This window comes from Lepidochelys kempii, chromosome 3 (assembly GCF_965140265.1).
Source record: "Lepidochelys kempii isolate rLepKem1 chromosome 3, rLepKem1.hap2, whole genome shotgun sequence".
Taxonomy (NCBI): Eukaryota; Metazoa; Chordata; order Testudines; family Cheloniidae; genus Lepidochelys; species Lepidochelys kempii.
The window spans coordinates 4,486,722-4,502,128 of record NC_133258.1 but is presented as its reverse complement, the minus strand read 5'-3'; the positions used below and the strand labels follow the sequence as shown (position 1 = coordinate 4,502,128).

Here is a 15,407-nt window from a genome sequence, read left to right as displayed (position 1 = left end):
ACTGTTATCATGTCTCCCTTCAGTCTTCTCTTCTCCAGACTAAACAAACCCAATTTTTTCAATCTCTCCTTATAGGTCATGTTTTCTAGACCTTTAATCATTTTTGTTGTTCTTCTCTGGACTTTCTCCAATTTGTCCACATCTTTCCTGAAATGTGGTGCCCAGAACTGGATATAGTACTCCAGCTGAGGCCTTATAAGTGCTGAGTAGAGCAGAAGAATTACTTTTCGTGTCTTGCTTACAATACTCCTGCTAATACATCCCAGAATGATGTTTGCTTTTTTTGCAACAGCGTTACACTGTTGACTCATATTTAGCTTGTGATCCACTATGACCCCCAGATCCCTTTCTACAGTACTCCTTCCTAGGCAGCCATTTCCCATTTTCTTTGTGTGCAACTGATTGTTCCTTCCTAAGTGGAGTACGTTGAATTTCATCCTATTTACTTCAGACCATTTCTCCAGCTTGTCCAGATCATTTTGAATTTTAATCCTACCCTCCAAAGCACCTGCAAACCCTCCTAGCTTGGCACTGTCTGCAGACTTTAAGTGCACTCTCTATGCCATTATCTAAATCATTGATGAAGATATTGAACAGAACCAGACCAAGGACCAATTCCTGTGGGACCCCACTTGTTATTCCCTTCCAGCTTGACTGTGAACCACTGATGACTACTCTCTGAGAACGGTTTTCCAACCAGTTAGGCACCCACCTTACTGTAGCTCCATCTAGGCTGTATTTCTCTAGTTTGTTTATGAGAAGGTCATGCGAGACGGTATCAACAGCCTTACTAAAGTCAAGATATCCCACATCTACCCCTTCCCCGCATCCACAAGGCTTGTTACCCCATCAAGGAAAGCTATTACATTCAGTTTACATGATCTGTTCTTGACGATCCATGTTGACTATTACTAACATAGTGCTGTTTCAAACAGCAGTATGTTAAAAGCACACTAGGGAACTTCTAGCCCACGCTGGCAGGGTCCACATGGGCCAGTTAATGTGCAACATATTAGTGGGCTCTAGAAATCACATCCCTATAGTTACCATTACTGGTTCATGTAGACAAGCCCTAAAAGATCTGCTCTAGCCCAATCATAAGTTCTGGGCTTGATGCAGAAATTCCTGGGTGAAGTTTGCCCTGTGTTATGTTGGAAACCAGAATAGATGGTGTCTGATGGCTTTAAAATCTATGAAAACATTTTGGGGACTACCTATAGTAGCTTTCATTGTCTTTCCAAATGTAGAAACCTATAGAAACCAAACAAGATGCCATTTTAGAGAGGAACGCATCCGTGAAAAGGAAAAAAAGCAATAGCATGAAGACAAAGCTCAAGGTAAAGTATAATACTGGGTTTTCTAGTTGCAGGAAACCTATTCCTATTATATTTCAATAGTAAATGTGATGGTCCTTGGACTAACATTTGTAAGCAAGTATTTTTCCATGAGATGTGATGATTTCTAGGTGGTCTCAACTATACTATAAAAACCTCGATGTCAACACACAAAGTTCTAAGCCCTATTGAATTCTGGGGCCAGATCTATCTTGGCTTTCAGGTGCCTAATTACTGTCAACTTCCAATGGGAGTTAGTTGCCTAACCTTGTTAGGCACTTCTGAAAATCCCATTAGGGAACTCTCCTTTACCTCCAGTGATAAAAACTTGTGTGTTTGGAGCTGACCATCCTCTGTGGTTTGAGTCTGAGTCATAAATAAGGGATCCAGGCATTAAAATCAATGTGCAGACAAAGCTGATCCTTGATTCGGTGTTTGCTCAATGAAAATTTGACATCACAAATCCCATCGTTTCACAGTAATACAGAATTAGGAATTTAAGATGCACTGTTTGTCTGCAGCACAAAGCATTCCTTAAACGAATCTGGTAACATAGGGAGAGAGGAAACAAGGCCTCAGAAAGGGAGAGAGATGAGCTGGGACATTGATGGGGCAGAAATTTCACAAGGCTGTTCCTGGTGGGAGAAGCTGCAGGGGAAGAGGCTCTCACCCCAACAATGGTGAGATTATGTGAGGAGACAGAGGAGTTTGCCGCTGGAGGGAGGAAGCGCAGTTTTGAACTGGATCCTGATATGAATGGGGTAGGTTGAGGATACGCAACTGATTCAATTCACACTTACTGCACCACTTATTGTACCAACTGTGGCGGAATTCTGCAGTGACAATAGGACTTGCCAGAAGGTGGGAATGGGCGACAGGGGATGGATCACTTCATGATTCCCTGTTCTCTTCATTCCCTCTGGGGCACCTGGCCTTGGCCACTGTGGGAAGACAGGATACTGGGCTAGCTGGACCTTTATTCTGACCCAGTATGGCCGTTCTTATGTATTTTCTGAAGCTGCTTAAATAACCCCACTTTTTACACAATCTCTGTGTGGGTGGTTTTTTGTTTGTTTGATTTTTGTTTTGTTTTTTAGAAAATACTGCCAAGTGACTCAGAAATTCTGAACAAGGCTGATCTCGTTTATACGGTCAGCGCTAAAGAGTACTGGAAGGAGAATTATATCACTAAGGAAGAGACAGGTAACATGCAATTATTCTTTCAACATGAATTGCTAATGCTTCATTGCTCGGAGTGCTGACTCTGCATCTGTGTGCATCTCTTACTGGTGATGGGCACACACCACAGATGCAGGAATTTGGTTCAAAGCAGCATCTAAATGTGCAGATGCTTTTCCCCAAACTGTGGGGATTATATTTATTGTTATTTGTATTACAATTACACCTGTATTACAATTGTATTACAAATCTAAAACCACAATCAGGGCTCTGTGGTGCTAGGCGATCTACATGCGCATAATAAGAGACAGTCCCTGCCATAAAGAGCTGATGATCTAAATAGATTCGACAAACAAAGTGAGTGTCACTGTCTCTGTTTTAATGGGGAATTGAGGCTCAGCGATTAAGTGACTTGGCCAAGGTCACACAGTATCTGTGGCAGAGTCAAAAATTGAATCCACAACTCTGAGTCCTAGTGCACTGCAGACACAGAAATCTATGGGGGTTGCAGGTGCTCAGCACCTCTCAGGTTCAGGCCCTCTCCAATGACCATCTGAGAGCCCCACTTCTGGCTTCTCTTCCACCAGTGACCCCATCTTTCTCCCAACCCAAACCTCTATAGGCCCCCTGTCCAGTCCCTTCCCTTGACATCTAGGTAGCCCTCACCTACAGCCCCCTACATATGCTGCCTTGTTGCATGGGACCCAGTTGTTCTGCTGGGCCCATCCACTGCTGAATCCAGAATCCTGGCATCTTTGTGCCCTGAACGGGAGCTTAGCCTGCAGTGCAAGGCTTGAGAAGCTTTACCTGTTAATGATCAAGGATCAGACTCGCTAAAGCTGGCCCAGGGTGTTGTAAATTCCGCACCCCTGCCCCAGCCTGGCCCCTGCACCCAAAGGGAGGCATTGTCCTAAGGGGAGGCAAGTGCTGTTGCCACCAGCGCCCTTCTGTGGGGTTCCTGCAGGGGAGGCACCTTCTCCGTTGCAGCTGAGGGCCTGGGCTCTCCAGGAGATGGGGGCTGCCCAGGGATCAGTGCCCTGTATTAGCCTATCCCTCAGCTGTTCCAGCAACACCACCTCTGCAGCTCGCACTGCCCACACATCGGGCTGCACTGGCCCTCTGGCAAAGCAGACGTTGTAGCCATTGATGTCACTGCTGTGGGTGCTGTGAATCCCTGTCTCTGCCTGAGCCTCAGGGGGTATAATATACAGAGCCAGCGAGGGGACTTAACTCAGCCCCTGAGTGCTAGAGGTTCAATACCCCAAGTACCTGTCATTGCACAGCCCCAACCTTCCTTGCCTGTCACACAGCCTGCCGGGAAGCTGCAGGAGAGGTGGCATTCACAGGACACAGCACTATATGTGTTGTTGATAGCAAGGCTTAGCTCTGCTTCTCGGCCCCCTGTTTTCTTCTTTGTGTTGCTTCCCCTTTTCCTCTCCCAACGTTGTGTAGCTTGTGCCTCCGTGTGCAGATCCCTGTGTAACACTGACAGACCCCGGTCATTGGCGGGATCGAACTGGGGACCTCTGGAGCTTAGTGCATGAGCGTCTACCGCATGAATTAAAAGCCAACTGGCTGTTAGCTAAGGCTGTAGAGCAGACTCATTTTCTATATCTCTCTAAATGGTCTCAGTGCCACTAGATGGGACAGAACACCACACCCAGGAGATGTGTGGGTTACACCTGTACAGACCAGCCACTGCTGCCCTGCTCAGATCTGCAGCAGGCCATGTGTAGGTCCCTGAGTTTCTGAGACACCAGCTTTTCCTCCAAGTCTCTTGACTGAAACAAGAGCTGTTCTATAGAGGGAACGTTCACCCATGTTCATACCGAAGCAGCCTGGAGCTCTAAGCACATCATGACATGGGGAGGGGTATCGTGGCTTCACCCCTATAGTCCTCACCCCCACCTATACTGCCAGTGCTAGGAGGGCCCCCTCTGCTCCCAGAGTGGCAATGGCAGAGATTCACAGATGTAAGGGCCAGAAGGACCGTTGTGATCATCTAGTCTGACCTCCTGCATAACACAGGTCATAGGACTGTGCTGGAGTAATTCCTGCTCCAAGTCCAACTGCTGGGTTTGAACTAGAGCCTGCCCTTCAGAAAAACATCCAGTAATAAGACCTAGCTTTTCAGCACTAGATTCAAACATTTACAATGAGTGAGAATCCACCACAACTTCTGGTATGTTGTTTCAGTGGTTAATGACCCTCAATGTTAAAAATGTACATCTTATTTCTAGTCTGAATTTGTCTAGCTTAACTTCCAGCCACTGGATCATGTTACAGCTTTGTCTGCTAGACTGAAGAGCCCATTATCAAATTTTTATTCCCCATTTAGGTACATAGACTCAAGGAGTTCAATCTATTTAACTTAACAAAGAAAAGGTTAAGGTTTACCTTGAGCCTCTATCACAATAAGGCATGTGGCAAATTTCCAAATGCATATTGCAATATCCAAACTTCCCATACTAATGCGGTCAGTACATCTTGCAGTTAAAGCACTTGTTCTGATAAACAGGATGTTATGCTAAACCTCAAGCAACTAAATTCTCCACTCTCACCAAACTAAATTTTCCACTCTTAATAAAGGTTGCACAACGTAACATCATTATTACAAATTATTCATAAAGCTTGCAAAGCGGTTGGTTCACTTGATAATAGGCCTTTACTTAGCAATAGGTCCTTTGGCTTAATAGTCGAGAGCCTACTTCTTCCCACCAGGCCTGACTGCCCAATGCCCTTCTCCTCAGGAGCAGCATGAGTGTAAACAGGAGTCCCCTCTGCTTTCTGTGTTTCTGTTTGGATGGGTCAAGCCATCTGCACTCTTCCCCTCCTGCTATGCACAGAGCGCTCTGCTGGGCTGGAGTTCGGAGAGCCCCAGGGTAGCGGGGTTAATACCCCACTGAAATAAATGGGGCAGTGCCCACCCGCACAGCAATTGGTTCAGGCTCTGTGCAGATTCAGGCAGATGTTACTGAACCAGTTTCCAAGCTATTCCTCACAACTGTGAGGACTAGAGACTTTACTTTTTGTAAATGCAGGCTGGGGTTCTGATGTAATCACACGGCTCCTGGAGCTGGGGTCCTAGGCCTATGCCTTAATCCAACCCTGTGTTCACTGACGGGAAGCTCTACAGGAGCAATGTTCCCCCTGTTGAACATCCTGCAGGAGGACCGTCTCCTGCCACATGTCTAAGGCTCTGTCCGCACTACGAGCGCTGCCATGGCAGCTACATTGCTGACGTGCTGTAGTGTAGGCACTCGCTTCAGAAACGGACGCGGTTTTTCTTTTGCCGTAGCAAATTCATCCCCTCGAGAGGCGGTAGCGAGGCTGCTGACCCAGCTTTGTCTACAGTCTTCAAGGCTGAGGATGTGAGGGAGATTCCCAAAGCTGAGCCAGTCTTTTTCGGTGACAAATCTGAGGAACTGTTCCAGATTGAGGTGTCGTTAGAGAAGGTTTTGGAACGAACAGATAAACTAAAGAGTAATATGTCACCAGGGCCAGACGGGATTCACCAAGAATTCTGAAGAAACTCAAATGTGAAACTGCAGAACTACTAACTGTAGTCTCTAACCTACCATTTAAATCAGCTTCTGTTCCAGACGACTGGAGGATAGCTAATGTGATGCCAATTTTTAAAAAGGGCTCCAGAGCTGATCCCGGCACTTACAGGCCAGTAAGCCTGACTTCAGTATCGGGAAAACTGATTGAAACTATAGTAAAGAACAGGAGGACTTGTGGCACCTTAAAGACTAACCAATTTATTTGAGCATAAGCTTTCATGAGCTACAGCTCACTTCACTCCTTTTCTTTTTGCGAATACAGACTAACACGGCTGTTACTCTGAAACCTATAGTAAAGAACAGAATTGTCAGACACATAGATGAACATAATTTGTTGGGGAAGAGTCAACATGGTTTTTGTAAAGGGAAACCATGCCTCACCAATCTACTAGAATTCTTTGAGGGGGTCACCAAGCATGTAGGGGATCCAGTGGATATCATGTATTTAGATTTTCAGAAAGCCTTTGACAAGGTCCCTCACCAAAGGCTCTTAAGCAAAGTAAGCTGCCATGAGATAAGAGGGAAGGTTCTCTCATGGATTGTTAACTGGTTAAAGGATAAGAAACAAAGGGTAGGAATAAATGGTCATTTCTCAGAATGGAGAGAGGTAAATAGTGGTGTCCCCCAGGGGTCTGTTCTGGGACCAATCCTATTCAACATATTCATAAACGATCTGGAAAAAGGGGTAAACAGTGATGTGGCAAAATTTACAGATGATACAAAACTACTCAAGATAGTTAAGTCCCAGGCAGACTGCAAAGAGTTACAAATGGATCCTGCAAATCTGGGTGACTTGGTAACACAATGGCAGATGAAATTCAATGTTGATAAATGCAAAGTAATGCACATTGGAAAACATAATCCCAACTAGACATATAAAATGATGGGGTCTAAATTAACTGTTCCCACTCAAGAAAGAGATCTTGTAGTCATTGTGGATAGTTCTCTGAAAACATCCACTCAATGTGCAGCAGCAGTCCAAAAAGCGACCAGAATGCTGGGAATCATTAAGAAAGGGAGAGATAGTAAGACAGAAAATATCATGTTGCCACTACATAAATCCATGGCAAGCCCACATTTGAATACTGCGTGCTGATCTGGTTACTCCATCTCAAAAAAGATATACTGTATTGGAATTGGAAAAGGTTTAGAAAGAGGGCAACAAAAATGACTACGGGTATAGAACAGCTTCTGTATGAGGAGAGATTAATAAAACTGGAACTTTTCAGATTGGAAAAGAGATGACTGGGGGGGGTATGATAGAGGTCTATAAAATCATGTCTGGTGTGGAGAAAGTAAATAAGGAAGTGTTATTTACTCCTCATAACACAAGAACTAGGGGTCATCAAATGAAATGAATAGGCAGCAGGTTTAAAATAAAAACAGGATACTGGGCTAGATGGACCTTTGGTCTGACCCAATATGGACATTCTTATGTTCTTTCTTACATCACACAGGGTGTGAAATTTTTCACAGCCCTGAGCACCATGGCTAGGTCATCCTCGGTGTAGACCAGGACTAACTCCGCCTATCTGTGCTATTCCAGAGATCCCCAAGCTGAGAGAGTACGTCAGGAATATCTATCTGAAAGAGAAGAAGAAGCTCCTAGTGGATTATGTAACCAAGGCTCTCAGCATTGTCCTGCTGGCTGAGAATTTCAACTCCACAGGAGACATGTTGGTACGGCTGGAACAGCTTTGAGCACTACAATCTGCTTCACGGCTAGCATAGTGATGATGCAGTGAATATTCCCCTCTCTTCCCACTGCAGCAGTTTCTCTGCACTCTGCCTTCTCCCCGTTCCATCCCTGTTACTTTGAACCAGGCCCCTCGCCCCATGGTTCCTAGCAGGAAACATATGCAGATCTGCTCCAAAAAATCTAGTAATGAGCTGGCTAGTGTGTAAATGCCTCACTGCCCCCCAGTGGATGGATCTGGAGCCATAGACCCTATACTGCTGACCGCTAATGGGGTCAGTTCCGTAGGGAGAGGGACTATACTTTTTGACACGGGGGCTCTGAGTTCTGTCCCTAGAGCAGGGCTAGATGATGACATGGTAGTAAACCCGGCACCCTTTTTACAGTACAGCTTAATCCATTGGCAGCATCAGTGAAACTGCGTCTGAGTTGAAACATGCTATTTTCCCTAGGGGAGACACACCTACATTGTCCAGGGCTATGCTCTACTTGGCCAGTTGGGCTTTTTGATGATGTGACACCAAGCACTACCTCCCAATTGCTCACCACTGACCCATATCACTGGGGGACAAAAACATATCCCTGCGTCCATTGTGTTCTGTGGGTGGGCAAAGCAGTGAAAGGAGGAAAAAGATACAGAGATTCTGTTCCTTTCCCCCTATCTATAATTGAAGTTTAAAATCACTACAGGCTTTATCTGCAAAGGCAGCCAAACCTTGTACCTCCCCTGTTGCCCAGCTGTCACTTCCCCCTCTCCTTCCTGCGGCCTCCAGCATCATGCCACGCTAGGGCTTTGGTTCAGTACTGACTCAGAGCACCCCAGCTGGACGGGCGACACCAACTCTTCCAGCACCGTGTGTTCTTTAGATGCCTCCCATCCAGGTGCTGACCGAACCCAGGCCTGCGCTGCGGTTTCTCTCAAGAAGAAATCTTGGAGTGTATCTTTATTTTGCCTCCAGCATCAGCTGCACAGTGATGTGTCCTGTGCTGTTCTGCCGTTGCAGGATCACTATCAGCAGAGCGGCTTGGAAGGCTTTGTGGAGGACAAGATCAAGGCTTTGAAGAAGGAGATTGAGCAATGTTTTGCCCAGCTGGAACAGCCCCTTAACGAAGGCATGAAGCAAGCAAAATTATCTCATCAAAAAGCGTTCTCTCAGCTCCTTACAGTGAGTAGCAAGCTCTTGACTTAGACCTCATGTGCAGCTTTCATTCTCTGGCCAGCAACCACCTCCACCTTTGCTTCCCTGTAGCTTATTAACTTTTGAGAAGTGCTTTGAGATCTGTGGCGGAAAGTCCTATAAGGGCTATGTAGTATTATTGAGTGTTGAGAGGATTAATTAAAGTTTGTAAAGGGCACTGGATGAAAGGCACCAGAGGAGAGCAGCATGTTATGGGCTAGATTCTGATTCTCTTATTCTCATGGAGTAGCCACTTACACCAATGGGACTCCTTGTGGGGTCCAGCGCAACTCAGTGAGTAAGGGTATTGAAATCCAGCCCCAAATTAATGTAGGGCTCCATTCTGCTGCCTTTACTCGGGTGAGTAGTACTTTGCTCCCCTGAGTAGCCCTCAGTGGGATGACTTGCAGAGTAAGATGCTTTTCAACTTGACCTGTGTCACTGTAGTGTAGACATTTTCTACTGCGACAGAAGGGGTTTTCTATCCTAGAGTTAATCCACCCTCTTGAGAGGTGGTAGCTAGGTCGAGAGAAGAATTCTTCATCTACCTAACAGTGTCTACACCGGGCTTAGGTCAGCTTAACTAAATCTCTCAGGGGCGTGAATCGTTCACATTCCTGAGCAACATAGTTATGTCAATCTACATTTTAGGTGTAGACCAGGCCTTAGTCTCTGTGCCTGTGCTCCTCATCTGTACGGTAGAGATAATTATCCTTCCTTCGTCAGTCTATTAAGACAGTAAGTGAAAGGGCAGGATGTGCTTACACAAAATTCTGTATAGATCTATCCCACTCCCCTTCTTCCTGCACCTCAACTTAGCTTTTTGCTGACGCGCTGGCCAGAGTTCTGTCTTTCCAGAAAGAGAGTCAAACCTCTCTGTTGTAACTCTGGAGCTACTGTAAGTAAAACCCTGATAAATGGAGGGTCATAGTTCCCAGTCGTTTCCTGGGGAAGCACCGGACACTTTATTGATAAAACAAACTTTGAGTGCTCACAAAACACACAGTGAATTCTATACAACATTGTAATCGCATTTGGAATACTGTGAAGAACTTTTAAACAAAAGCTCTTAGACAGTAAATCTGCTTATAGAGACTCTCCGCCTTTTGGTTTGGCTACAAACATTCCAAATTAAGGTTTCCGTGTAACTCTGTCTGTACTTTAGCTCACACATCAAAACACATTTGCCTCCGATCTCCTCTCAAAGATGATTTCTCAGGGCTCGTCCACGTTAAAGCCGTGCCACGTGGCTTGTGCAGTCGCGGCAGAGCTCTCCCAGCGCTCTAGAAAAGCACCTCCACAAGGGGCGTAGCTGCCAGCACTGGGAGCATGGCTCCCCGCTCTGGTGCACTGTCTACACTGGCGCTTCACAGCGCTGAAACTTGCAGCGCTCGGGGGGTGATTTTTCACGCTCCTGAGCGACAAAGTTGCTGCACTGTAAAGCCCCAGTGTAGACAAGCCCTCAGTCTTGGCAGTGCGACCGTGGTGTGTCATGTGTGTCACCTGGACGCTTCAGAGGTCGAGAATGCTCCTGTCAAACACTCAGACCTTGGCAACGAACAAATCCTCTGGGGAGCTCCCCAGCTAGCAGCTTCCAGCCCTTGGGGCAGTAGCTGACTGGGCCTCTCAGTTGCTGGTGAAACACAAATCTGTAACCTGTATCCAAAGCGGTGCAGGGATTGGGATCAGCCTATAAAATATCCATTCCCTGGATCTCTACAAACCTCACACTCTACAGGGCACCATCTTCTCCCCACAGACCCAGCTAACATGGGCAAGAATTCACAGACCCTCCCCTCAGTAAGTGCTTCCCCATTCACATGCTCTCTAACCAAGACAGAATCCCAGTTCAGAGCAGTTAGCTGAGAGCTAAGTATAAGTTCCACAGATTCTGTAGCATGGTTGTTAATGGTATTGATTGCCATTTGATATTAATTTAATGAGCTGGGGCTAATAGATTCTCATTCCAGAATCAGACTCAACAGAATTAAAACAAATAAGTTCAATATCTTGTAGGGAACCCAGGGTGCATGGCAAAGACACTCACGCTGAGGGCAAAGCAAAGCCTTAGCCACTTTTATTAACACAATCAAGGAAGACAAGGAAGTTCCAAACCACAAAAACAAATAGCAGTAATATAGCATTAGGGATACCTGTGGTGTCATCCCCTCCATATGGTCATATACTTTTATACTCACACCCTTCCTAGGGGACCTGGTGGTGAAAGACAAAGGAGTAGCCCTGTCCCTGGCATGCCAAATGAGTCTGATGGTTCAGACCCCCAACACCCAAAGGTCAGTGGTAGATAAGAACAATGAAGAGCTGAAGGGTCAGTGATGGAAAGCTAGTGCCCGCTACATGGTGGCTTGGGCTATTGTAGGGCCTAGGTGCTATCATGAATATTCATTCAGATGCCCAGCTTCCCATGTCCAAATCTGACTTCCTCACCCCCATAATATGTGGGTGCCCTTATCTGATAGGTTAACATATTAATGCCTTTAGCTCATTATCATAGATGTCAGCTATTGCTAATACAAGTTTGTGGTTAAACATCTGCCAACAATTCTATCCTAAAATATCCCAGCCCAGTATCAGTTCTAGTTTCTGCAGTTGCCTGGTATCGTTAAATACCAGCTCCCTCTCTTGAGCAAGCTATTACCCTAGATTTTGGGGAACTGAGAACTGCCGGGCCATTTTATTTATGCTAAGGGTCATAGGCGTACTTTACTTATCCTAAGGTGGTTAAGTCAGTGCCTTACAGGATACAGGCCTGTAGGTTCCTTGCGTTACTGCTAAGTAAAATAAAAGGCTAAGCTAGCTCAATGGGCTACACCACTAAAGGTAATAAATGTTCCCCCGCCCCCCGCTCTCCTTCTAGGTCCATAAAACACATCACTGTGTGTGACGGGTTCGGTCACAGAGACCCCCTTGGGACTGTCACCTGATGTGCTGAGGTTACCTCTGAGCCTTCCTACCAGCTTGGGACTCCAGAAACCTGCCTTGCTGAGCCAGACACGCTAGCCGGCTGCAACACAGACCCAGGTCTGGTCCACGCCCCCAAAGTTGCAGACTTTAGCTAAAAACTGCTCAGCAGGTCACCTCTCTCCAGCACCCAGACACCCAGCTCCCCATGGGATCCAAACCCCAAATAAATCCGTTTTACTCTGTATAAAGATTATACTGGGTAAACTCATAAATTGTCCGCCCTCTATAACACTGATAGAGGGAGATGCACAGCTGTTTGCTCCCCCAGGTATTAATCACTTAATCTGGGTTTAATAATAAACAAAAGTGATTTTATTAAGTATAAAAAGTAGGATTTAAGTGGTTTCAAATAATAACAGGCACAACAAAGTAAGTTACCAAGCAAAGTAAAACAAAACATGCAAGTCTAAGCCTAATACAGTAAAGAAACTGAATACAGGTAAATCTCACCCTCAGAGATGTTCCAATTAGCTTCTTTCACAGACTAGACTCCTTCTTAGTCTGGGCCCAATCCTTTCCCTGGTACAGTTCTTGTTAGTTCCAGCTCAGGTGGTAACTATGGAATTTCTCATGACTGTGTTCTGTGCCACCCCCTTTTATAGCTTTGGCACAAGGAGGGAATCCTTTGTCTCTCTCTGGGTTTCCACCCCTCCTTCTAAATGGAAAAACACCAGGTTTAAGATGGATTCCAGTATCATATGACATGTTCACATGGCCTGTGAGACTTCATTACCCACTGGCTGGCTCCCACGTATACAGGAAGGCTTACAAGTAAACAGAGCCATTTACAACCAATTGTCCTGGTCAATGGGAGCCATCAAGATTCTAAACCACCATTAATGGCCCACACTTTACATAATTACAATAAGACTTCAGAGTAATACTTCATATTTCTAGCTTCAGATACAAGAATGATACATTCATACAAATAGGATTAACACACTCAGTAGATTATAAGATTTGTAATGATTCCTTACAAGAGACCTTTTGCATAAAGCATTTTCCAGTTACATTATATTCACATTCCAAGCATATTTTTATAAAGCATATGGAGTGCAACGTCACACTATGGACCAATATTATCCTAATACTTCCCTAGTAAGTAAAGCTGGAATAGCACTGACCTGTACCCGTAGTGGTGCAGGGATTGGGACCCAGCCCTCACAGCAACTTCAGTTCTTGGTCCTGCTTCACTCAGCTGCTGAGTCCACAGGGCTGTTTTTAATTCCTCTATTTATAACTTTCCCCCATTCGCTGATTGGCTCAGCTCTCAGAGGTGACTTGGGTATGACCTGCAAAGCTACACAGCCTCATTAACCACTACTGAGCTCATCAGATAACTGCCATGCCCTGTTCTGGAAGTTTCTGGGTCTTTCGGAGTTGTCCTGCCCTGCTCTCTGCATGTCTTCATGTCTCTGCAAAGACACAGAATAACCAGCTAAGATCCATGTCTCTCCCCCACTGTATCTCCCGCCTCCCGTGAAGGGACAAAGTCAAATGCTTCAGGGTAAAGCACATGGGTTAGAGTAGCTCTTCAGGACAGAGCCTGTCTCTCATTATGGGTGCATCTACACTGCAGCTGGCATCTGATCGAGTGAATGCACTACAAATAGAAGTGTAGCAGTGGTGGCACGGGTGTTGGGAGTTTGGGGGGTTAGCAGGGCCGGTGCAACCACTGAGCGAACAAGGGGGCCGCCAAGGGAGGCGGTGGAGTGGAGGTGAGCTGGGGCGGGGGGGGTGTGAAGGGCCGCCTGCAGCAAGTAATGGGGGGGGGGCGCGGTGCACAGGAGAACCGCTCCCCGCCCCAGCTCACCTCTGCTCCGCCTCCTCCCCTGAGCACCACCCCGCTCTGCTTCTCTCCCTCCCAGGCTCATGCGCCAAACAGCTGATTGGTGCCGCAAGCCTGGGAGGCGGGAGAAGTGGCAGCGTGCTCGGGGAGGAGGCGGAGCAGAGGTGAGCTGGGGCGGGGAGCTGCCGCATGCGGCTCCCTGGGCTGAGGGAGGGGGCGGCGGAGAATTGCCACACAGCTCCCTGGGCCAAGGGGAGGGAGGGAGGAAGGGGGCGGCAGGGAGCTGCCGCAGGGTGGGCACCTCAGGGCGGAGGGGGGAGCTGCTGCAGGGCTGAGGGGGGGGGGGCAGGCGCAAGGTGGAAGTTTCGCCTAGGGTGCAAAACATCCTTGCACCGGCCCTGGGGGTTAGCTGCCCCAAGTACATACCTAGGGTCTTGGACAGATCAGAGTTAGTGTGGATATGTCTATTTCAGCTGGAAATTACATCTTCCAGCTCCTCTGCATGTATGTACAGCTCCCTGCACAATGGGGCCCTATCTTAACTCGGGTTTATAGGTCCTACTGTAATACAAATTGTATGTAATGTATCCCATACCCATTTCATTACAACTGTGTTTCCAATTATCCAGCGAGACACTGGCTACAGAGGCTTCCACAAGACCCTGAAAGCCGTGTGCCAGAAGAATGGTGTATATGCGTCCCGGGTCTTCGCCCGCATAGACCTGAATGTCACCCTCGCTCAGCCCATCTATGACAAAATCAACCCAAAGTTCGCAAACATATTCAGGTGAGAGGAGCCCTGTCCCACTCAGGCTGCAAAGACACCGAGCCTCCTTTGGTAGGGCTGTCTGGGCTCCCCATTGGCCTCAGGATCCTACAGAACCCTGTTCTCTGGCCCTCCTGGGTAACCCAGTCTGGTGGAGTCCCCCACCAGCTCCCCAACCCCATTCCAGCTGGAGCATGACGTGAGGTTCTGTGGGGACTAGAACCTGGGTGTGCAGGACGGCTGACACCTCCACATGACTACCCAGCGGCCACGGTAGGGCTACATGTGTTATCATATAGACCAGGGATTCTCAAACAGGGAGTTGTGAGATTATTACATGGGGGGGTCGTGAGCAGTCAGCCTCCGCCCCCAAACCCCCCTTCACCTCCAGCCTTTATAATAGTGTGAAATGATAAAAAGTGTTTTAAATGTATAAGAGGGGGTCACACTCAGAGGCTTGCTGTGTGGGTGAGGTCACCAATACAAACGTTTGAGAACCATGGAGATAAACAGCACAGGAAGTACCACCTGGGAAGGCCAGACTGACAACTTCCCTCGTGGCCCCTGATTGGTCCAGGCACCCTAGTTAAACCCAGGAGGAGTGCCAGGAAGTGTCTGTGAAACCAGGTGAACTCCCTAGCTGTAGTGATGTGCACAGGAACCAGCAAACGGAGCTGAAACCAGTGGAATTTAAGTGGGAGTTCCATTGGAGGAGAAGGGAGGAGGCAAGCCCCTGTTCCTTAGGGGAAGTGAGCGAGTTCTTGTGTGTTGTGTGGTGGTGGTGGTTGTTTCAGTTTGCAGGGGCTGATAGGGGCCAGTGTGCTATGAGAGAAGTAAAGCCTTTCATCATAGCAGAGCCCTAATTAGGGGATGGGCCTTCCCCCATTAGAGGGTGGGACTTCCCTGATTAGGAGCCC

General features: G+C 47.1%; 1 protein-coding gene across 1 annotated transcript in view; it reads left to right on the top strand.

Annotated features, from left to right (window-relative positions):
* NUGGC (nuclear GTPase, germinal center associated) overlaps positions 1-15,407 on the top strand; it is a 92,589-nt gene that overhangs the window by 39,787 nt on the left and 37,395 nt on the right. The window contains exons 11-15 of the mRNA XM_073335534.1: positions 1,248-1,337; positions 2,432-2,537; positions 7,623-7,756; positions 8,777-8,938; positions 14,354-14,511. Coding sequence (XP_073191635.1) covers positions 1,248-1,337; positions 2,432-2,537; positions 7,623-7,756; positions 8,777-8,938; positions 14,354-14,511 — 650 coding nt within the window. The remainder of the gene's footprint in view (positions 1-1,247; positions 1,338-2,431; positions 2,538-7,622; positions 7,757-8,776; positions 8,939-14,353; positions 14,512-15,407) is intronic.